The 22,932-nt window shown below is 50.1% G+C and overlaps 9 protein-coding genes across 9 annotated transcripts; 6 read left to right on the plus strand and 3 right to left on the minus strand.

The window, feature by feature from the left end:
* Positions 1-308: 308 nt before the first annotated feature.
* Positions 309-4,021, minus strand: N7533_007110 (forkhead domain protein; the record flags this gene model as incomplete). Its single annotated transcript, XM_057103760.1, has 3 exons — positions 309-942; positions 1,468-2,751; positions 2,802-4,021. The coding sequence occupies 3 exons, from the start codon at positions 4,019-4,021 to the stop codon at positions 309-311; spliced, it is 3,138 nt and encodes a 1,045-aa protein (XP_056958717.1).
* Positions 4,022-4,744: 723 nt separating this feature from the next.
* Positions 4,745-5,754, plus strand: N7533_007111 (uncharacterized protein; the record flags this gene model as incomplete). Its single annotated transcript, XM_057103761.1, has 2 exons — positions 4,745-5,390; positions 5,465-5,754. Coding segments are annotated over 2 exons (936 nt in total), but the record flags the coding sequence as incomplete, so codon positions are not given.
* Positions 5,755-6,296: 542 nt separating this feature from the next.
* On the minus strand, positions 6,297-7,544 carry N7533_007112 (cyclic nucleotide-binding domain-containing protein; the record flags this gene model as incomplete). The annotated part of the gene is made up of 1 exon (XM_057103762.1): positions 6,297-7,544. The coding sequence occupies one exon, from the start codon at positions 7,542-7,544 to the stop codon at positions 6,297-6,299; it is 1,248 nt and encodes a 415-aa protein (XP_056958719.1).
* A 1,782-nt stretch (positions 7,545-9,326) lies between these two features.
* Positions 9,327-10,867, plus strand: N7533_007113 (carbohydrate-binding module family 48 protein; the record flags this gene model as incomplete). The annotated part of the gene is made up of 2 exons (XM_057103763.1): positions 9,327-9,467; positions 9,707-10,867. 2 exons carry the CDS (start codon positions 9,327-9,329, stop codon positions 10,865-10,867), a joined length of 1,302 nt encoding a protein of 433 aa, XP_056958720.1.
* Positions 10,868-12,626: 1,759 nt separating this feature from the next.
* On the plus strand, positions 12,627-13,096 carry N7533_007114 (uncharacterized protein; the record flags this gene model as incomplete). The annotated part of the gene is made up of 3 exons (XM_057103764.1): positions 12,627-12,838; positions 12,899-13,003; positions 13,084-13,096. 3 exons carry the CDS (start codon positions 12,627-12,629, stop codon positions 13,094-13,096), a joined length of 330 nt encoding a protein of 109 aa, XP_056958721.1.
* Positions 13,097-14,563: 1,467 nt separating this feature from the next.
* N7533_007115 (uncharacterized protein) lies at positions 14,564-15,073 on the plus strand (the record flags this gene model as incomplete). The annotated part of the gene is made up of 1 exon (XM_057103765.1): positions 14,564-15,073. The coding sequence occupies one exon, from the start codon at positions 14,564-14,566 to the stop codon at positions 15,071-15,073; it is 510 nt and encodes a 169-aa protein (XP_056958722.1).
* A 713-nt stretch (positions 15,074-15,786) lies between these two features.
* Positions 15,787-17,540, minus strand: N7533_007116 (uncharacterized protein; the record flags this gene model as incomplete). The annotated part of the gene is made up of 7 exons (XM_057103766.1): positions 15,787-16,099; positions 16,151-16,300; positions 16,355-16,563; positions 16,627-16,665; positions 16,720-16,896; positions 16,949-17,362; positions 17,433-17,540. 7 exons carry the CDS (start codon positions 17,538-17,540, stop codon positions 15,787-15,789), a joined length of 1,410 nt encoding a protein of 469 aa, XP_056958723.1.
* A 1,319-nt stretch (positions 17,541-18,859) lies between these two features.
* Positions 18,860-19,782, plus strand: N7533_007117 (VIT1/CCC1 transporter family protein; the record flags this gene model as incomplete). Its single annotated transcript, XM_057103767.1, has 2 exons — positions 18,860-19,209; positions 19,272-19,782. 2 exons carry the CDS (start codon positions 18,860-18,862, stop codon positions 19,780-19,782), a joined length of 861 nt encoding a protein of 286 aa, XP_056958724.1.
* A 1,923-nt stretch (positions 19,783-21,705) lies between these two features.
* Positions 21,706-22,029, plus strand: N7533_007118 (uncharacterized protein; the record flags this gene model as incomplete). Its single annotated transcript, XM_057103768.1, has 2 exons — positions 21,706-21,760; positions 21,818-22,029. 2 exons carry the CDS (start codon positions 21,706-21,708, stop codon positions 22,027-22,029), a joined length of 267 nt encoding a protein of 88 aa, XP_056958725.1.
* Between the last annotated feature and the right edge of the window lie 903 nt (positions 22,030-22,932).

Genomic DNA, 22,932 nt, shown 5'->3' on the forward strand with positions numbered 1-22,932 from the left:
TCGGTAAGTCGTCAGGAGGAAGAGAGGGACAAGAAGGGATTATTCCCGTTTTTTTTTTTCTTTCTTTCTTTTCCCCTCGCCTCCCAGTCGAGCCCATAGTCAGCTCCTAGCAGACAGCCGGAAGATGTGGGTGTGGGTGCGAGTGCCGAGTCCAAGTGCAAAAGTGCAAATGCAAGTGCAAGTGCAACGAAAATAAAACTCCGGAACCAATGTTCCAAGGTGGTAAACAGTAAAAGAATAAATGAGTCGTGAGTTCGTGACGGGGGAAAAAGCATCGGCTCAAGCCTGTGCTGCTCTTCTTTCCTTTTTTACTCGTCCTTTAGGCTTCCGACCAGGCTGCTCAGTACATCCATGATAACCTTTTCGTCCTTGGGTTCTCCGCCGGGGAATGAACTTTCCGTGGCATTGCCGAGGACCCGAGCACGAGCACTGCGGAGGACTTCCCGGATGTAGTTCTTGTCTTCGTAGTCCTCCATAAGCACGGACTCAAAGTCGTCAAGGGCTTTGTTGGCGCGCTCATTGAACGATGACGGCTCCGGTGGTCCGGTTGGTCCCGGGTTGGACTGTACAGGGTGCGGCTGCTGCTGATGACCCTGAGGCCCGGGCGGTGGGGGACGCGGCTGCTGCGCCTGATGATGCGGAGGTGGCACATGATGAGGCTGCTGCTGATGTGGCTGCGACTGGACTGGTTGCTGATGCTGGTGTTGATAAGATGGCCCAGCTGGAGGAGGGAACGATTGGTGTTGAGTATTGATGTGTGGAGGTTGAGATGATGGGGGTTTCGGGGTTGAGTAGGGGGATTGATGGTGTTGCTGCGGCGGCGGTCCTTGGCCGGGCTGTGGCGTCTGTGACGGCTGGTTTTGTCCTGCCTGTGGAGATGGGTTGGTGGCGTAAGGTGAGGTATAGGTAGAGGGGATTGTCCGAGCGAAGGCTGCCGGAAGGCTGCTTCGAATAGTACTTGGGATTGGGAAAGCTGCAGGAGCTGGGGCCGGAGCTGGGGCCGGAGCAGGGGCAGGAGCTGGTGCTGGTGCCGGTGCTGGTGCTGGTGCCGGGGCCGACACAGTGACGGGAGCAGGAGCTGCAACCGGCGGCGGAGCTGGAATCGAAGCCGGAGCCGGAGCCGGAGCCGGAACCGTAGCTGGAGCTGGAGCTGGAGCTTGAGCCGGAGTTGGAGCTGGGGCTGGGGTAGCGGCAGGCGTCGGTACTGGAGCAGGTGCAGGTGCAGGCACTGGCGCAGGTGCCGAAGCAGCAGGAGGTACAGGAGTCGAGATGGGAGGAGCTGCAGTAGAGGGAGGAGGGTAGGGACTTGAATGTTGAGGCGTTGCTAATGGCGCAGAGAAGTTCGACGGCATTGTGGAGAATTGGAAGGGCTGGTGCTGGTGCTGATGTTGATGCTGACGCTGGTTTGGCATTGGTGCCGGATGACCAGAAGGTGGTGCGTATGAGTGAGGCATGGGAGGCATGTACTGCTGGGGCGGAGGGATAGGAGGAGCTTGGGGAGGCGGAGGTGAAGGACGCCTCTTCTTCTCTTTCTCAACAGATGCGCCAGGTCGAAGTTGCCATGACCATCCCTTGCCATCTCGTTCTGCGTGCATGAACAGGTGTCCATTGCCGTTGAGATTGTGCCGCACACTGGAGGTCCAACCTTCGGTCTCGCACTTGAAGCGAAAGTATGGATATTTGAGCTTCAACGCACGGTATATCTGTTTCAGGGTCATGGGAGTACCGGCCTCCGTCAGAGCGTCGAAGATTAGGACCGCATAGTTGTAAGGAGGCTTGGCCAGATCCTCCGGCGAATAAGCAGATTCTGGAGGGTAGTTGGGAGATGGTGACCGTGATGGCTTGCGCTTCTTGACTGGTGGGGGTTTGACATACTCCTCAGGCCGTTGTTCTGTGGTAAATTGGCCACCTTCCGTGGATGGAAGAGGGAAATCCATAGGGGTGCCATCGCCCTTCTTTCTCTTCGTGTATTTGCGCTTCTCGGAAGGTTTGACAGAGGAGGTTGGTGATTCGGCCCCAACTGACTCCTTGGTCGTTATCGTCTTGCCTGCCTTGGAAGCAGAAGTAGGGGGAGGTGGAAGTGGAGGTCGGCTGGCCGCCGGTGGAGTGACACCACCATTAGCTTCGCGTTTCGCAGCAATCTTCTGCTCCCGAGCCAACTCGGCCCTTTCACGTTTCGACATGATACCATCCTTTGGAGGTCGGCCAGGTCCACGGCGACGGGCCGGCTGTTCGCCTTTGTCCCCACCAGATTCAATTGAAGGGACAGGCTTCATGTCATCATCCTTCTTGAGCTTGGACTTGGAAGGGTCCTTGCTATCAGGACTGTCGCTCAGAGGCTTGTCCATATCGTCGATCTCATGTTCAGCATCAATCTCGTGAGCAGCATCAATGTCTGCGTCAGCATCTGCATCTGCGCCCTCATCTTCTAGGTGCGGTTGCGGCTCCTCCATGCGATCCGCTCCAGTCTCGCCGATAGGAACATCAGGTAACAAGAAGCGTATCCGTACACCACCAATTTGGATGTAGTCACCACTGTGTAACGGACGAAGCTGACCGGGGGAAAGCCAATCGGCCCCAATAAAAGCACCATTCCGGCCCATAACTTCCATCTCAAAGAGATTGCGATCAAAATTGTAAGATATACGAACATGGCGACGGGAGATACCACGGTGCCCCGCGGCAGTGCCATCAATCGTTGAAGGGGGTGGATAGGAATTGTAGGGCATGAGTCGGGAGATGGGAGTAAGGCTAAAGCATCAACAGGCTTTGCATCCGCATTGGTCTCTGGTTGCAAAGACTGCATAGCAAGCGCATTATAATCCGTCACGGTTGTTGTTTGTAATTGAGCAGGGTTGGCACTCAAGGGCATCGCAGAATCATCAAATGATGACTTCGATGAGCGCCTGCTGATATTCAGGTTGGCTGGAAGATGCGGGGGAATATCCGGATCGAATCCCATGATACCACCGCGGTCGCTCACCACGCTTCCCATCATCGCAGCACTTTCTTCCCGCTTCATCCTGTTCGGCGTATGAGAGACATTTCCGCCACTCGAACTCTTTGCTCGAGAACTCCGCACGGCCTGCCGGAACTGGATCTCTCGCTGATGGGCGGCGCGCGCGGCCCGAACATCTCGCCCCAGAATGAAGGAGTAGGTATTGACATAAAAATGGCCATCATCAAACTCTAACTTCGCAAACGCTTGGATCTTCGGTTCCGATCCAGCCACCGATGTTGATCCATCTTGGTATCCGAGTGCTGATAGATCAGCTCCTTGCGAGAGATAGGCGGCCGTGAGCAACTCGTTCTGCTGGAGAGCCTCGAATGCATTTTTTGGGACCGCGGCGAAATCGAAGGGAGGGAGAAGAGATGGCTCCAAGTTGGATTTGGGATTCAAAGGGTCAGATAGGGTTTCCATGGCGCTCGCATTCGACAGCCGGTGCGCATCCATGCCTCCATCTTGCTGTGTCGCATCAATTTCCGCCAGAATGTCAGTAGCCGGTTTCCCGTGTCCGTTGGAAGTATTTTGCATGACCCTTGATACCGAGGTTGAATCTTGCGGGAGCTGGAAATCTAGCGCAATGCTGTTGTGAGCAGTTTGATCGACTGCGGGAAAGCCATTTGAGTCGTCCATCTTGATATCCTGGTCATCTAATTGTTGTCCGGAATGTTGGTTTCCCGTCGCATCGGCCGAGTTCGGTGCAGAAGGATTCCCAAGTAGTTGGGCGAGGAGGGCCCCGGCGGCGGATTGAGTGTTGAGATCCTTCTGGTGTTCGGAAACATCCATGTTGGAGTCATGGGCATCGGTGGGTTCAGTCTTGATTCCCATGGAGGTGGCGGACAAGGCCTTGGAGGTTGGGGCAGAATTATGCATGTCGCGAGTTGCGGAGGCGCTCCTTGAGGCGGTAGGAGAGGTGATTTCGTTCTGTGAGTAGCCATAGTCGTGCATGGGCGTATCTGGACCTGAATCAGGCGGTCGATGGCCCACTGCTGGCGCCGTCATGGTCTGCGACGACATGGCTCTGGGAGGAGACAAGGGAAGAAGCAGCTTTTGCTGGGCGGTTCTCACTAGAAGGCGGTGAAGCTTGCCGGGTTGGTGGCTGCAGACGCCCGTAAATGATCACTGCATCGTGAAGGTGATAGGGGAAAAGCAGTTAGGAAACTAGTTCAGGAATCAGGGGGGCCTATAACAAGAGACTGGATAGAGGGAGAGGAAAAGGAGAGATTATAGAGGGAGAATATGAATGAAGATCCAAGACCATATCCCATCGACCTGCAGAATCGAACTGGACCGTCGACCCCCCCCTGGAGACGATCCGGGACAAATTTTCTTTCGCCCCGCTCGAACCTGGAGGATCCACTTGGTGCCTGTACACCGATGGTCGACAGTAATGTTATACCGATGTTTGATCAAAGTCTACCTAGGTAGCTATGTCAATGTCTACTAGACTACCTAACTATTAAGTAATATAGTAGGGTCGGAGCTCCGGTATATAATCCATGCCCAGGTGGACTCTAGTAGCAGTACTAGTAATAGTAGTAGTATAATATTTTGCCAAATATACAATGGCATACCTAGGTATGCCAATTGTACACTGGATTTAAGACGGGCCTTAGCTAACCAACCCACTGTAGTAAGCAATTCAATTTGACTCTCCATCTTATGACCTCCCGAATAATTTCCTCTTTCCTACCCTCTACCAAATCCAATTCACTGCTACTCCTTTCGCCTCATGCAGGTCATACTGTGGGGGAAGCGGAGTGCAGAGCCGAGAGATTGGACCGGTCAACATCTTATCGGCGCACAACCCCTCGCTCCAATCTCCAATTTAACGATTCACTGGCAGACACACTGACACATTTCACCTCAACACCATGCCGAAAGCCAAAAAGCCAGACCCCAAAGCACCCCCGCCAACTCGCAAGCCCCCCCGTGGCTGCTCCAAATTGGCCGCCGTTACGCCCACTCCTCCCTACTGCCGACCTGACCCTCACTCCTCTCCTCACCGACCAGATCTATCTGATTCGCAACTTCTTCCCCGGCACCCTGTGCAAGTCCTACGCCTCATTCCTAGCCTCATTACCCTTGACAACCACACCCGGCAAACCCAAGAAAGATGAGGCGGTGCGCGTGAATGACCGATTCCAGATAGAAGATGCGCGGTTTGCGGAGATGATGTGGACCGGAACGGCGTTGAAGGAGCTAGTTACCACCCGCTTTAACGAAGATGAATACGATTACGATAATAATGATGATAATGAAGAAGAAAGTCTACCCGCAGATCTGGCGCAGAAATGCAAGCAGACCTGGGGCGGAGAGCCATTGGGCCTGAACCCGAATATTCGCATCTATCGATATTCCCCGGGCCAATTCTTTGCACAGCATTGTACGGATATATCACCCCCCCCCCCCCTTCCTTCGTTGCCGTTAGATTTACCCCAGGCTAACACCTAGAGATAGATGATGAATCCAATGCCTTGACCTTTCTCCCACCCTCGTCATCCAAATCCGTGCCGGCGCGGACAACCTGGACCCTACTCATCTACTTGACCACCTGCTCCGGTGGTGAGACCGTTTTCTACCCCGAGCCTACGCGTGCAGATCCTAATCCAGAGCCAATATCCGTGGCGCCCGAGACGGGGCTAGCGTTGTTACATCGCCACGGGGATCATTGTATGCTGCACGAGGGAATGGAGGTCACTGGCGGGGAGAAGTGGGTGTTGAGAAGTGATCTGGTAGTTGCGCGGTGATGATTATATATTACACATATATTCAACTCGATAGCACGGCTGCATACACACACTTAATAGAGAACTTATGGGTTGATGGGCTACCTAGGTACCTACGCCATAATATCTCCGAGTCACTACAAAATAAAAAAAAATGGCATACACCGCATCATTTAAACATGAAATTCTAGTCAATTTGCTCGGTCCAAGAAGCATGAGATAATCATAAGCAACCAGCAAGATAATATGACAAGGACAATAGTAGGTCCTGGCCAGAGGGACCACATGGCGTAAAAGAGACAAGATTGTAAGTACAGGAAGTCGTAAAGAGTGGCGAATGGGTTGGGAATAGATAGAGAGATGGGGACAAAGCGGGAAAATAAAAGAGAGAGGGAGAGAAAAAAAAAACCAAACAAAAGATTTAAACTAGCAGAAGAGAACATGACTTGAAATCGCCGGTCAAGTCTCACAGGTGATAATGTGAACGATTTAGCGTCGCGTCCTAGCTTCTGCTTGCTGCACAGGCCTCGTCATTCGAATTTCCATCGTATCATATCCTATTTCTACGAAGAAATAGGAGACTTGGCGGTTTCCGCCTTGTAGTCGGTGCGTCGCATAATCTCCTCCACGGGTCCGAGCAGCCTCTTAAACCCATCTCGGCCCAGACGTGCTACCTTCACATCGGTCTTGCTGACAATGCTCGCTGCACGCGGCTTATCATCTAGCAACGCCAGTTCACCAAAGTAATCCCCGCGGCTATAATTCTTAACCAAAGTTCCATCCTTGAAAGCCTCCGCCTCACCCGACTCCAGCAGATAGAATGCGTCACCGGGGTCGCCTTGAGTAATGATTGTCGAGTCGGCCGGATATTTGATGGTATCCAAGGCATCGGCGATCTTGGACCGCTCGTAAGTCTTCAGAGAAGAGAGGAGGGGGACCTCTTCGAGGAAAGCCTCGTACATGCGGCGGCGCTGGAACGCAGAGTCCATGAGAATGCGGCGGAAGGTGATTCGGTCCAAGGCCCAAAGAGTGCTCTTAGCGTCGGTGGAAATGACGGTCGCGGCACGTGGAGCATTGTACATCAGTGCCAGTTCACCGAATGAACCGCCGGGCCCATTGGTAGCCACCTTGTTACCTAGGCCATCGGGACCGGGTTGCACTGAGCCGGAGGAGTGGATGTAAATGTCGAAGTGGCCCTTCTCGACGATATAGAAATAATCACCGGCATCACCTTGCGAGATGACCTTGATGTCCTTGGCAGGGATGGGCTTCTCGACCAGGGCGTCGAGGACGGTCTTGAATTGGTCGTCGTCTAGGTGGGAGAAGAGGAAGTTGGTGCTCACCGCCGTCTTGAGACGGGCCAGCTGGTCCTCGCTTTTGGGGTGGTGCGGGGGCGTCCAACTATCCGAGCCAGCTGATGTGGGATTCAAAGATTCCGCAGAGACAGAGGTTCGACGACCAAGCGCATAGTTGCTCGGGAATCCCTGGGCGGATCCCGTCGGCAGAGGTCCCGGCTCGTCTCCTCCCAACCCCGAATCCGACCCGGAGTCGCCAAAGGGACTCCGCGAGAACAACGATCCCGGTACGGCACCTTCTGCACTTTGTGAACCCGCCTCGCCAAATGCACTTCCCCCGAAGGCCAGGCTCCCCGAGCCAGCGGCGCTGGATTGCTTGAATGTCACGTCTGTTGGTGACGTCACCTCGAATTCTTCGTCTTCTGCGATCTTCTGAATGCCGGGGCCCTTATCGGACCTGGTGGAGGTGTTGATGAAAGGGCTAGTGCCCGGAAAGGCTTTTGAGCTTTGGGCCATGACTCTGACGATTCTAGGGGCCGGAGAGGCCGCCACTCCGGCCGAACTGGGCGGGTAGATGGAGAATGAGGGAAGAGAGTTGATGAAGAAGATAGGTGAGAGAATTTGAAGAGGGGTGAGATGTGTGGGCGAGAAAGAGGGGTGAAATCTTCCAGATGGATGGTTAGAATGAGGAAGGAGGAATTAACGGGTGAGTAACATTGAGGGAAGAAGAGCGGAGGGGCTCGGGAGTGGAGACGGGAGAGTAGGCTTTGAAGAGGGCCTATAGGCAGGCAAAGACGGGAAGGTGAAGAACAAGGACTCACAAGCTAAAGAAAGAGGGGGGTTGATAATTGGCCTCAAAAATCGGACCTCTGGGGAGCAGCAGAGGTTCTCCCGGGAAAAAAAGGCAAGGAGGGGTAAGAGAGGAGTAAAGTCGGGGCCTGGTCTGAGCTTCTTCCGTCGATCATGGTGATCGACGTCACTTGTTCCTCGTTGAGTTTTTGCAGGTGGGGGAGAGGTGAAGGGAAAAGATTGGACGATGGAAGGTTTTGTGTAGAGTAGTTTAGCTATTCTCTGGTTTAAATTGGTAGTTACCTCAATTTCTATACATAACTTAGGGTGGATAGCCCATCGAAGGTTGGAAAAAAGTCCAGTTGGTGTGTGTGCACACGACTTAAAAAGAAGCTTCGTCCCCAGCCCGTCCTTCCAGGCGTCTTCTAGAACCCGCGGCATCCCTTTGACACTTCGCCACCGTCTTACTTGAGGTCAAAGTGGCGAAATATGGAAAAGTACTGAAGTCATCTATCCGTTTTCAGTCTGATTCTCAGCTTTACGGATACCCCGAGGCTGAACACATGGATTTTTCTCTTTTTTTTTTTTTTTTTCTTTTCTCTCTTCTTCTTTTTTCTTTAATTCCTCTGTGGATAGGTGATTTTATCTTTGTCAGAAGGTGATTCTTCCTTCTTTTTCTTCTTCTTCTTTTCTCAATTGGGGGTTTACTGGAATATGATTCCTCTTTTAGGTTTTCCCTGGCCGGAAAGGGCGATCGTCTGCACCTTCGCACCTTCCTCCTCTCTGAACTTGAACCATAGCGGGAACCATTATTAATACCAGTAAAGAGATCAGATTTATAAATTTGCAGTCTTACAAGATCATCTTCATATTGATATTGACATTGGTATCCATATTTATATCTAGCATTCGCATGAACATAACGTTGTGCTTTGACCTAGAAATGGTCCATGCTGGTCCAAGGTGTCATGGACCCACGGGAGCTCGCTGTTCCTTCCTTCGCCGCTTGAGGTCGGCGGTGTAGAGACAGCTATCAACTAGGGTGGTTTTACGACCCTGCGAGGCCCCCTATCGTAGCTTTAGCTTAGGTCTAGATCAACGGAACAAGGTAAAGGATCGAGATAGGGGCAACTGAAGTTAGGGTTGCTCAGATCAGGGCAGAACAGGTCTGTGTCACACCCCCACCCGATTTCATCCCAAGAAGCTCGCAAGCGCGCTTCTCTCCCAACCTCTTCCTCTCTCCCCCTTCCTGACCTTTCACCAACCCTCCAATTTCCTCGGTTTCAGTGGCGGGGCTGTGCGCACTAGCAAAAATGGGGACTTTTACATTCCAATGGTGAGTTCAATTTCCCCCCCTCTCCCCCGCGGCCCTCCGGCCGGGGCTCGGCGCTCTACTTCTCTGCGCAGCTGAGCGGAGGCCAATATCTGACGCACGGGAAGAGCTCGACTCATCCCGTGGCACAGACAATAATATGAATTGGATCGCTGACTGGACGGTTCCTCGCATTGATGTGTAGGCCATACGATGCGAACGAGGTGTTCGTCACGGGCACTTTCGATGATTGGGGTAAGACGGTGAAACTGAACCGGGTTGGCGGCATCTTTATCAAGGAAGTGTCGCTCCCGGTGCGTGAGAAGATTCAGTACAAGGTATGCCCGTGCTCTCTTTTCCTCCAATTTTTTCCCCTGTGTGGCGTGCACGTTGCGGTGAGTGGCTGCTGCCTGAGGCTGGCATCCAACCCCAGTTTCTCTCAATGGCGCAAAAAGCGAATGACGCTTCACCACGCCCGCTGACGTCACTTGGCCTGTCCCGCTTTCCTAAACTATAAAACCAATCACTGTTCCACCGCAATGAGGGGAATTTTAGGCTGACATTCAAATCTTTCAAGTTCGTTGTCGACGGTATCTGGACAACTGACAAGCGTGTTCGAGAGGAGAACGACGGAGACGATAATATCAACAACGTCCTCCTACCTGAGGAGATTAAGGACAGCGCCCCAACTCAACCTGCTACCAACGCAACCATGTCTGGTGTGACCCCCGATTCGACAACCGCGGCCCTGGCTGCGGCTGTCCCCAAGGAGGCCAACGGAAACCTGCCCGGTACATTCCCCGAGACGCCGGGACAAGAGTCCGAACAAACGCTATCCGTGAACCCCATCCCAGCATCGGGTGGCTACGGAAATCCTATCAAGCTGAACCCTGGCGAGAAGGTTCCTGACCCTAACACACTCCATGGAAATACTGTGGACTCGACTGTGCGACTAGACAAGGAATCTTATGAAAAGGGTGACAGCGTGCCCCTGGGTAGCGCCGGAACCCAGAGCGACACCGCCGGATCCAGTGCCTTTACTGTGCCCCCAGTGACAAAGAATCTCATTCCCGAGTCCAGCCTGCCCATCGGTGGCCCTGCTCAGCGAGCCGCTTCTACCGAGCAAGAGCTTTACCACGCCGGTGGTCCTGCTCAACAGGCTGCTATGGCCGACCCCGGCGTTACCATCCAGTCAGCGGCCCCCACCTCGACCACCGCCGCTCTTGCCGCCGAGGTTCCTCTTGAGAAGAACAAGCAGACAAATGGCACTGAGCCGGTGGAGGAGGTTCCAGAGGTCGTGAAGGAATCGATTGCTGAAGCTCACCAAGACCCCGAGGCTACTGCCAACAAAGAAGCTGTTGCGGAGAAGAGAGATGTGGAGAATGAACTCCACACCAAGGTACCTGTGGAGGAATCCGCAGGAGCCCCAGCACCAACTGCGACTGCAGCCACAACGTCTACCGCACCTGGCCAAGGCCAAGGCCTTGTTGTCCCCCCGGTGGACTCAGCCGATGTGTCACCGACCTCGACTCCTCCCCCCGGACGAGCATCAGCCGCTCCCGCCCCCACCTCCGCCCCAGCCACTGAAGACCAAACCGTACCAGCGACCACTGCTAAGCCCGCCGAGTCTTCCAACACTGATGCAGCTAGGAGCAGCACTACGGGAAGTTCCAAGGATGAAAAGAAGAAGAAGCGACTGAGCGGGTTCTTCAGCAAGCTCAAGGAAAAGCTCAAGTAGATGCATACTTGTTCTGTTCTGAACTTATGATGGATTGCCTCACTCAAACACTAGACGGTGGCATCAAGAAATGGAGAGGCTGCTCTCTCAATAACTGTACGCACTGCACTACTTGTTTCGTGTTTCATGGTTTCGTTCTGGCTTGGTTTAATTGTTTTTCTTTTTTTGATCTGGATACCTCATTCGCCCGCACCGCATTGTATTCCGGCAAGCCTTGTTTTTTGCTGTCCTCTAATACCAATTCGCGATGGACATCCTTGGTCTAGGAATATATCTTAAACTGACTTATGCTTTGATCATTTCTGATTTGCTTGTATGGTAAGGTAGTAGTAGTAGTAGTAGTACGAACACTATTTATTATTATTATTTCCATATAAGTTGATTGGCCACTGGCAATCTTCATACTCTGTAACTCCGGCCCACCGAAATATGATTCCAATCTTACTAGTATCTCAAGTAGTGAAGGTACTACTACTAGTAGTGATCCACTCCTTGTGGTAGCCATGGTCAAAATGGTATCGCATTGCTGACTTTGCCATTCAGTTTCACCGGGTAGCCCAACACACTAAATCCATTAGCCACATTGTTACCTACAAGTACGCAAAGAAAAGAGAGAAGAGAATTCACATACTCCCGCCCGGTCTGTGTACAGCCACAGCCACAAAAAATCGAGGCGGGCCAGCAGATCACCTGTAAGTATTCCCGAGTCAGCGAATCAGGTCTTATGTCAACTCAGCCTTGCGCCCAAGCCATCATTCGGATAAATCGGCTATAGTACAAGAGATAAGAGGGGGTGACACACTGCAGCGACAATAGTAGCGCAGAATCCTAGTTAAGTATCAGCAATGATCCTGATTTTTCTTTATGCCGCTGAGATTAAATCCCTGCCCAGATGATTGGGTATGGCTGGGACATACCTAGTGTTGGCCCGACGACTTTACAGTGGCAGGGATTCTGGTCGGTGCCGCATTGGAAGCAGATGGGGAAGATGGGGAAGAATGGGAGGTCGCACATCTTGTGGCCGTGTAGAATTAAATATAGTAGTTGCAAAGAGAGGAATTACCTAGAAACAAAAGTTCTAGCAATGGCTGCCCTTTCCCCGGATCACAGGTAACTTGGATAAGTTCTCTCATAATGACGCAGTAGAGATCGTGATCCACCGATCAGCTGCGGGGCGGTAGAAAGTACATATTTTACATGGTACTACCTAGGTATTCCGTAGTAGATGCATACAGTGTTGGGTTATGTACTAGAGAAGTAAATTTGGATAGTAGTAGGATACTAGTATGGAAGCGGTATGTACTTCGTACATGGACCCAAGAATAGCATGATCATATCATGATTATCATCATCGCAGTACCTCGAGTAGGCCAAAGCCACACACAGCCACAGAACCCCACCAATCACCGCGTTAGCCCCTCCTATTTTGGTTCGCGGCCGTTAAAATGAGGAGCCCCTGACGATAAATCTGTTTCATGGAGGCCTGGCCGCTCATTCTTTCCTTTTTCCTTTTTCCTTTTTTCCTTTTCTTCTTTTCTTCTTTCAACATCCCCCAGGCAGCAACTTATGCCCAGAATACCAAGCCTGCAACTAGCCTAGACCCTCCGAGAGGCCAGCTTGGCACCCACAACAAACTCCTCGACTCCACTCCTTCCGACCTTCAAATCTCTCAAAGCCACACCCCTCTGCCTGAGCCACTTCAACCGTTTCGTCTATCCCTCTCAGATCTATACCGCGCCGCCGGTAACCACCACACAACATGGCAAAGTCCAACGTCCTCCCCCTCATCCTCCTCCTCCTTTTCGTCGGCGTCCTCGCCGCCGTCGGCTTCGTTGTGTACAGCATCGTCCAGGGCGTGAGCAAAACCACGCGCGAGAAAATGGAGAAGAAAAATGTCGTCTTCACCAAAGATGGCATGAAGGTGAATGTGAAGGAGGTCAAGGATGAGGCCTATAAGGATCGCACACAGAGGTTTGTCTTCCTATCCCCTCTGCTTCTTTGTTTACTCCGATCTCGATCTAACAAATACAGTGTCCTCGTCAACATGTGGAACCACACTTCCTTCCCCGCGTATAAAAGCCGTCTTTGGGATATGCAGGGCAAGGATGAGAAGAGCGGGGCTGAGAAGCGCAAGCCGTATGTTTACTTTTTCCTTTTCTTTTCTTTGCGATGATCCGTATCCACTGGAGTTCAATTTCACTAACTCGCGACGACAGGCACTCCAAGTAACCCATCCATCTCTCTCGACGAGACCCTGAAATTCTAGCCTGTGTTCTCACAAGTCTACCGGCCATTGTCTACCCGAATCGTAACTTTGCACGTGGTCGTCTTTTTTTATCCATTCTCACTGCCTTTCGCATATATTTGCATGCGCAATTTTCGTGATCTTCTCATCGATCTTTCCATTTCATCCCATGTTATGCTTGCTGGAAATGCGTCATGGTGTACGATAATGTCTTACTTCATACCCGGCATCATCGCAGCTAGGTCTAGTCGCGATGGTGTTTGCAACGCTTTGTTTGGTTTTGTCTTTCACTTCTTTGCATATACATTTCGAATCTTGCAATTTTTTGAGAATGCATTAGGCTTTATTCTTCTGATTCATCAATGATTCACGCCTTTTACAGTAGGATTATCATGCATAGTAATCTATCTGCTGCCTGGCTGCCGGGCTGGACCGACCCGACCAGTGGCTGGAAGTAATTGACCGTCGACGAAGAGTCAATGGATTAATATGGAGCTGACCTCAACGATATTCAACCTATCGCAGTACTACGGGCATCAACAATGTCAATGCTGGGGAAGGAGGTAGTAAGCAGTAAAATCCACGGCGCGTTCTGTTTGAAATGTCGACCAGAGTAAAACCGTGACCTTCGAAAGCGATTTTATACGTTGATTTATTATCCATACTTTTACTCGATACCCTGTAGTAGGTACAGAGGTCAATTCAAAAAGTTCTAGTACTGGTATACTTGAATGGCTACATTAGTAATTCGATTATGGGGCCGAATACTCAGAAATATGACAGGTAAGGTCGTGCTGCAGAGCGTCGCACGAAATCCGCGAGCCACGCACCATCGACGAATCAAGAGAGAGTTGGGTCCAGGACCTCGTCCCAATTGACACTAGGGTATAGAGCGGCGATCAGAATTTTATTTCTGCTCTTGCCTCGATGCTTTCTCTTCCCTCGATGCTTTCTCTTCCCGGCAATTCAACACATGGTATGTTCCTCGCCCTTACCCGACCAGCAACTACGAGATCATGCCACAAACTCTAGAACCGCTTGCGTACGGGTGCACGGATTGGCGGATGAGTAGCCAAAGAGCCGCAGATCTATACAGTTCTGGGACCAAGCTTTGGACGAAAGAGGATTTCGAAGATATAGAACAGCAATTGCGCGAATCCTATGCCATAGAGCGATTTTCAGTCCGTCGAATCGATGGAAGCATAATCCAAATTTCCAATCCCATGTTCCAAGTACGGAATCCTATCTGGTACGCGGGCCTACTATTCTGACCTGATTTTAGCCTGTGGTCTAAGTTTTCCTTTCTTAGGAGACCCTATGTCAAGTATCAAGAATATTGGCAACTTGTGAGAGCACAACCTACCGGCCCAGTCGAAACTTACCTATGCTCTTATATTGTGGATTGGAGCAATCAGACCGCACGAAACTTTCGAGAGCTTATAGCACAGCCTATGCAAGTCTTTGAACAGAAGCAATCGTTGTGGCAGAATAGCAAGACCTGTAAGCAGTTGGAAGCTTTGGCTCAAGATACACTAGGTACAAACACTCAGGCTGTAAAAAAAGTTCTGTGTTTCGGGCTCGGTGACTTTTGCCGCTCCGCACCTGAATGGCTAAAAAGGCAGCACGACTCTTGGGATGAGAACTCAGAGGTGGAAAATTTGACGGGCTGTATGATCCAGCATTCCATGGCTCTTACTATCACTCAAATTTGTCGTTGCGATAAAATATTGCCATTACTTGCACAGGACCCAGATTATACAGAGGTGGCAGAAGATATCCTGACAAAGAAGGGATTCAAAATCATTGGAACTCATGGTGCAGGTGGATTCGCGGAAATCGACGACGACTCGATCATAATAGCACCATTTACTGCCGCCCCGGTCAAGCAGATTATCGCCGATCTTGCTCGGCCTCTGCTCATTATTTCCACCGGCTTTGCGGTTTTTAATGACAAGCAGTAAGCTCACCTTTTTGCGTTGTCAAATCTGTCTAACCCTTCACACAGTAAACCATTTTCAGATGCTGAATCTCCGAGAACAAGGCAAATGCGGCTTGATTATGATTCCTATAGCCTCCCAAGTCATTCTGATGACGTTGAAATATGCTCTGCATTGAAAGGATTACATTTTTATTGCAGACGCCAGCAACCTCTCGATTCACAGGGAGCCTGATAGTATGCAGAACCTTGTACATAGTCTGGGGTTGGTGGATGGTGGATGGTGGAAAATAAACCTATAGGGCAGGGTTCAAGTTGGCAGTCTATCGACCATTGGCAGGTATTATAGGAATCAGACCCACGAGAGTGAATCTTGAGAAAGCTAAGAAACAACCGTTATTTTCACTCTCTCTTAAAGCAACAAGAAACCAGGGTACTAGGCATGACAGGTCACCTAGACATGACATTGGCATCAAGTGAAGTCACCGCTAAGGGCATTTTGAAATTAAATAGCACATGGAGCCGGAATAAGCAGCGTTGGTCATCATATTAGCATCCTGAAATATTCAGATAGACACTCTGCCCCAGTGAACTGGCTTCCGAATAGGGGAATTATTAACCCTGGTGGACGAAAATTACAATATCAACGGAATCATTGATTGGACATATGCTAGAGTGGAGGTGGCATCTATTCAATGTCATGAGTCTTTGGTGTCTAATCATGTACAATGTAGTATTTTAATTGGAAGCATAATAGCTCTCATCCTGGTTCAAAAGGCCAAAGACTGACGGCTCGGGTTGACCACTCCCACCATACCAGGTAGGCGTGCTCAGAGTCTTAGGCGTATTAGTACGTCCCTTGGTCGTGAAGGCCGATTCAAAGGTCTTGGCCCATTGTACGCGATTATTCAGACCCTCGAGGTTCCAGAGCTCCTGCAGGAAATGTAGGATCGAGCTGTGCGTGTAGGCGGAGTCTGAGGCGTACTCGGTTCCCTCATCGTGGATAAGATGGTTGGCTGGGACCCAGGGAGAGATTAGGAAAGCGGGAACACTGGGAAACATGTCAGTATGGTTGATTGAATATGAAATGGTAGCTACGTACCGAACACCCAGACGGGTAAAGTCGTAGGTGACATAATGACCGTCAGACGTGCCGGCAAAAGTGATGCCATCTTCAGGATGAGGAATGTTCATTGGGGGAGGGACGTGGTCTGCAAAGCCACCGTGCTCGTCAAAGTTGATAATAAGCAGTCTGTATCACGTATTAGAGCTGGAGTATATGGATATATGGGGGTAAAGGACTGACGCGTTATCCCAATACTTGGACCGGCGGAGTGCGTCGTACAAGTGCTTGAGCATTTGCTCCCCGGTTGCCATGGGGCTAGTCGGGTGCATCGAATCTATCGAGCAACACTCTGGATTGATATAGGAAAATGTAGGCAGTGTGCCCTCTTCGAGATCACGGTAGAATTCGTCGGCGTGCACTAGCTTGTCCATGGCGTTGTCTTGGGTCCACTGATGAAGATTGTCAGAACAGGTGCTTTATGAACCTTGTTATTTTGTCGAATAGGAGCTTACCTTATACATGTATGCATCCACGATGTCCGTCTCGTAGTACTGTGAGAAGGTTTAGTTGTGAAACATCCGATTTGATCGTTCATGACGTCTCACATTTTTCCAGCTGATGCCTTTCTTGCTTAGCGATTCAAAGATCGAAGTCGCGCATGTGGTTCCGGTGACATTGTTCCAGAAACCGGCGGACTGTTCTGTATTGTCGACAAAGCCGCATGACGAGCCAGAGGTTGCGAATTGCCGATTAACATTGGTCGGACCGGGGTGCTCAGCGAACTATGAAATTGTCAATTGTGTGCACGCTAGCAGAACGATGCTTCAAACTGACATAAGAATCGAAGAAGGCAAAGTTCTGTCCAAGCTCCGCTAGTAGAGACGTCTTCTTCTGGTTGTAGGCCTGGATGACAAAGGAGGTATCTCCCGGAGTTGACGAGTACTTTTCCGACTGGCGCTCCACGAAGCCAGCCATATTGGGAACATCGTCCTTGGTCACGTTCCACTTACGAAAGATCTCATAGGTGACGCCGGCAAAATTGTGGTCCGGATCTTTTAGTGGAACCTCGGTCTCGTAGGGCGCCGCACAGATCTCGAGCGGCTCTCCCCACACTGTCCAATTGGGGTTGGTGTACTCGTTGCAGTATGTGACGCCGCGTAGGTTGTCGATGTCCGGATGGAAGTCCCAGTAGCCGGCGATATTGTCAAACGAGTGATTCTCCAGCGTGAGATAGATCACATGCTTGATCTATGTGTTGAGGTTCTTGTTAACCCATATACTTGCGCATAGACACATATGTACCATGCATGTCACTTACATTCTCACGGAGTTGACTCCAAGTTTCGGTGCTTCGGGCGCTCGGACGAGCTGATACTGCGGCGATCAAGCCGGCCAGGGCGGCATATGCCGAGAATTTTTTCACCATGATGATTTTCTTCCCGGAGTCACCTCGACGGATCGCAATTAAGTGAAAGGGTAGCTCAAAGAAGTCGAGCTAATTGTGATACGCGATCAAGGGGGAGTATGCAGCATTTTATAGAGTGGGGAGTTCTACTAGTATATTAGGACGAAACGACCTTCTTAGGGGGGGAATCTACCTGAACGGCATCCCCAAGCGCGCCTACTTCGGCGGGAAATGAGCTTTCTCATTTTCTTGCTGGGTCCGATGACAGACCTCATGGTCATCGGCCAGCCCCGGATTGGAGATAACAACTTGTCCGCTCCTTGCTCTCCACTCTTAGGGTGAAGCTAGATACACACAAGGGAGAACTCCGACGCTATCCCGGCAGCTTCGGAACAGCATTTTCTTTTGAGCATTATCATTGATGGAAGGCCCCGTGAGATCCACCATGTCAGTGTTTTTGGGGACAGTCAAATCCCTGCAAGGAGGTGGAGATGTGGGGGAGATTTGATGATAAGAAGAGGAGAAGAAGAGAGGAGTAGGGAGGAGACTCCAACGCGTTCTCGAGTCACCACCCTGTGGCACGCAGGGGAGGGGAGTTGGATCGTGTGATCTCGATCGCGTGCAGAAAGCGGCAGATGAGGAATGTCAGCGGTCCCAGCATGGACCTTTACCTTCCACAGTGCCGTAGTAGTGTACGGAGTACGGGAGTAGTTTTCTTCGATAATGATTTGATTCAAGTATCCCATGTGAGATAGGCCCGGTGTACCTGGATCAATCAAGATGGGCATGTCAATCACGCGTGTACCTGCTTGGGGGTGGCCCCCCGGAGGCTATGGCTTCCCATTTCCACAATTCTGACCTAAAAAGGGATAGTGTGGGTCCACTGACGGGAGTGTCTAACCAATCACAACGAATTTGTATACAAGCCCCCGCAGAGGATGACAATCAAAGCTTTTTTATTGGCGGGAGCCTTCAGAATTAAGCACCATCAACTACCTCGAGGTACTCCACTCCTACCAACCAAGCTCCACCATCGAGTCGACCCAACTCGAATCAGAATTGCACGTGCCTGGTGTTGCATTCGGTGGGATCAGGAATGCCAAGCACGTTCTACCTCAATAGGCTGTGATGGGCCCTCACAAGGCTGTTTCTCCGCAGTTCATTGCAACGCACCCAAGCGAGGTACGGATAATAAGATCTTTCTTAATCCTCGCTTGGACCACGCGAACTGGTGTTGTTTTACTCTCTCTTTCCCCCTTGTGAACTATTCGCGTGTTTACATTCCCAGATCCATTGGCGATCCATTCTCCGACCTATTCTCGAATTTGCTGCTTCGGAGCATGTCTATTACCTCTTTAACCGGCTTCATGTCAAACTACTCAGTTCTCTCCGACCGGAGCTCTTCAGAGGATGAAAAGAATTTACACCAGCGTCTGCAATCCGACATCGAAGCTGCCGATGGTCCAGTTCGACAAAATGCAGACAAGATATCCAGCCGCTTTATTGACGGTCGCACCGTTTCCGACGCCATCATCGGCTTGTCCGATGGCATGACCGTACCTTTTGCGTTGACAGCTGGTCTGTCAGCCCTGGGTGATACTAAAGTTGTCGTCTTTGGCGGCATGGCTGAACTGATTGCGGGCGCGATCTCAATGGGATTGGGAGGTTATCTGGGTGCTAAGAGCGAAGAGTACGCGTGTCCTGCCACAACAATTGCAAAACAACCCAGCTAACCCGACCCGTTTCTTCTAGGGAATCATACAAGGCAACATTTAAAGAGACAGAGGCACAGACTGTGACAGATCCCATGTCCGTTACGGGAACTATCCAAGATATCTTCGAGCCGTATGAGCTGCCCTCCGAGCTCGTCTCCCAGCTCACCAACCACCTCTCCAACTCGCCCATGCTCCCTTCCTTCCTGATGAACTTCCACCATACCATTCCTGAGCCTTCAAGCTCTCGTGCTGTTATCTGCGCCATTACGATTGCCCTTGGCTACTTCATCGGCGGATTTGTGCCTTTAGTTCCCTACTTCTTCGTTGGGCCCAATGACGCATTCGTCGCTCTACGCTGGTCCATCGCAACTATGGTCGTCGCTCTCTTTCTCTTCGGTTATGGCAAGACCTGCTTCGTGAGTGGATGGAGGGGTCGTCGAAATATCCGCAAGGGCTTTGTCGGTGGCATTCAGATGGTGCTTGTGGGTGGTATCGCGGCTGGTTCGGCGATGGGCCTGGTCAAGGCATTCCAAATGATGGCACACTGATCGCATAGCAAGCACGATCATTAGGAAAGTGATTCAAAAGGGGTGATGGAGTTGGCTGGACTGTTCGATTCTATTTTTGACTATTTCTGGCGTTCACTGCATGGTATGCAAACATACATGGGCTGGTGTACTGGCGTTTTTATTGACCTTTATTTTATTACTGGACTCTTGAATATTTTGATGGCTGTGAGTAGATCCGTTTTGAGGTCTACCCAGCCTACCAAAATCAAATATCTACTATTTTTACAGCGACTATAGTTCTGGAGCAAGAGGGATAGTTTGCAAAATATTAACCAATATGTAGCGATTCAACAACATCCTTCATGAAGTCTGCTCAATTATGCTATTTCGTAAGAAAAATCTACAATTTTCGCACAATTCGCAGGGGAACCGGTCGCACCCCTCATTGTAACGAGCTATCTAGGGGCCGCCCCAACCTTCGAAGCCAACCAGTTCTAAAAATATAGACTATGTCGTCATAAAGCTCTACACGGCTTCAAACCCCCGGGGCCGCACAGAATTTTCGCGGCCCGAATGAATTGAGACAAATTACTGGCTACATAACTCATATAACACTCTTTCTGGTGATGCCAGTGCCGACAGTGGTGACATCGAAGCAATGGAAATGGCGATTCAAGTACCAAAGTGGATCCTCTGCCCCCAGCCCACCAACTTAGCAATATAGGATGGTCCGTCTACTGGCCCACCTGGGCAGACATGGTCTTTGTTTCTTGAGATAGTAGTTTCAGTTATCTATCGGAGGGGTTCATTCTCCGCAGCCACTGTATTTCCCTCTTTGGCTTTGGTACGTGATCGTCCCGTTCAGCTTGGATAACCTTCGTCTTATTTCCATGTTAGGTGTTAATAGTATAGTATACTATATTTCGAACGGACAACGTTGGAAATCTTACATAATCATGATGTATGTCTGTTCAAAGAAAGCTGTGTAACCTGCGTTCCCATTATCAGCACCACTTGTACATGCAGCCTATAAGTGTGGAAATATCGAGAAATGTTGGACCATTCTACGTAAAGAAGAAGGTTGAGAAATGGCGACAACACATAAAGTTTTTAATAAGCACTGGCGCAAAGGCTAAGCGACTTCCTTAGTAGAGCAAATGGCAATAAATCTGCATCTCCATTTGCCTCGAGGAAGGGAACTACAATCAAATATCTATCTACATCAATCCCGAACCTTTTCACTTGGGCCATTTGAACGCTTTTCTTCGACACCACGATGGGGCATTTTAATCTTGCTTGGTCTTATAGCTGGCCAATCGACTTCAGTATCAAGAGAGCGAAATACAGAGAATGAATTCAAGCGCCCGAGTTCGATCCCTAAATATCGTGCTTGGTAACTGGGAGACTATGGTAAGTGGGTGAACCTGGTGAAAGCTCTTGCAGCAAATTAGGCCGAGGCCTATTATACACGGACGAAGAGATTTCTTGACGAGTTCAAAAATATTCCATCAGTCTACCAGCCAGATGAAGGGTGAAAGAAATCATCTGATAAAGCAATTCAAGAATTCGCATCTAGCATCACCCCAAGGATGCCGTGGCTTATCTCTTGTGTCAGACCTCGAACAGAGAGGTACTTTATGGTGGCTATAACGACCACCGTATTGAATTTTTGGACTAGGAGCCATTGCATAATCCAGCACAAAGCTCAAGGATTACCATAAAAAAAACATGAATGAGGTGGAGCCAAGAAATACTTGGAGGAAAAGGTATGTCAACTCATTGCTAATATTACTGCCGTGCTGGTATAGATTGTGGTCAGAAATCTCTCACAGACCGTATTTCTGTTAACCTCGCGTCTGACATTAAGGACGTTGAGAGAGATCTCTCTATAATTGAGTCTTTGAAAAAGTCACAACAAATGAACGGCATCTCGAAGGGATGTACAGCTTGCGCACACAAACCATGGTGGACCTAGGTCATACGATGATGATGACATACCTAGAAAAATTCGGCAACAGTGCATCATAATACTGATTTCTGCATGCTGAAGTATAGCCTGGCTAAAAGTCCACAGTCAAAGAACTGAAGGGGTTCTTCGACAACGACGAGAAAGCAAAAACGTATGGGGCAATGTGTCAGAATGTCGAGTGGTCGAATGATCCCACGAATCTTCATATGGAGAAACAAATCCCAGAAATGATTGCCAAGGGTCATTCGCCGGACGATACATTTAATCATATGGCTCCTAATTCGATTCTGCTCAAGGTCACTCTTGTCAAGGTATGATGTCGGTTTAATACAACGTATCAAGAGCATAAGAAGGCCCTGGATATGGATCTGTTGGAGGATTTGAGATAAACCTTATTCACAGGATGTGAAAGGTTCTTTTATTTCCGGGATCTTTGTTCAATCATCTATTTGGTTACATGGTTGCTTTAATTTCATGCTTTAAGCTTCGTTAGAGGGTCACGGCTCATTTAGTTACTCTGCAATAGCATGTCTTCTGAAGAATTATGGTCTCCAATTACATGTCTCACCGACTACAGATTGTGATGCACTTGGATAAGGTTCAGCCTTTATACCGATCATTCAATAAAGTATAGTGGCCGCGTACATGGGTGCATCACTCGCAAGGCTGGGCTCAGCTTACCGTCCTATAATCAAAACCACCAGCGACACAGTGCTTAGATTAAATGATGGTACTTGGATAGCTTGTCCGATGATATCAAGATGCCTAGTTCATTACATTATCAGAGAGCCTACTCCCTAGACTAGGTAGGTAATTTCGTCTTTGTTTTTTAGCCCCCAGCGAGAACCCGACCCCACACATCTCCATATTCGGCACGACAGCGCGACCCCTAAAAATAGCCAGTAAACCACCCCTTTTGAACGAATCAAACCGTGCAAAAGCTAAAATTCGCAGACGCTACCTTTTCGAGAGACAGAAAACAGTGTGGACTTCCATGGCATGGCGCCGCAGTATATTCCTTCTCTAGGCAAACCCCAATCTTGCTGACGACAATGAGGTCAGCGTACACGAGTCCCCCACAATTACATGTGGCGCAGCGCCCTGGGCAGACACGTCGACTTGGCCAGTACGTGGACGAGGGTCAACGAGGCCCCGTCGAGAGTCCTGGTACGGCCGTAATTATCAAAGCGTACAGTCTAAGCCTTGCGTCCTTTCATTCC

Source organism: Penicillium manginii, assembly GCF_028828005.1.
Source record: "Penicillium manginii strain IBT 31320 chromosome Unknown utg000005l:1.0-5665137.0:1.0-5668048.0, whole genome shotgun sequence".
Classification (NCBI taxonomy): Eukaryota; Fungi; Ascomycota; class Eurotiomycetes; order Eurotiales; family Aspergillaceae; genus Penicillium; species Penicillium manginii.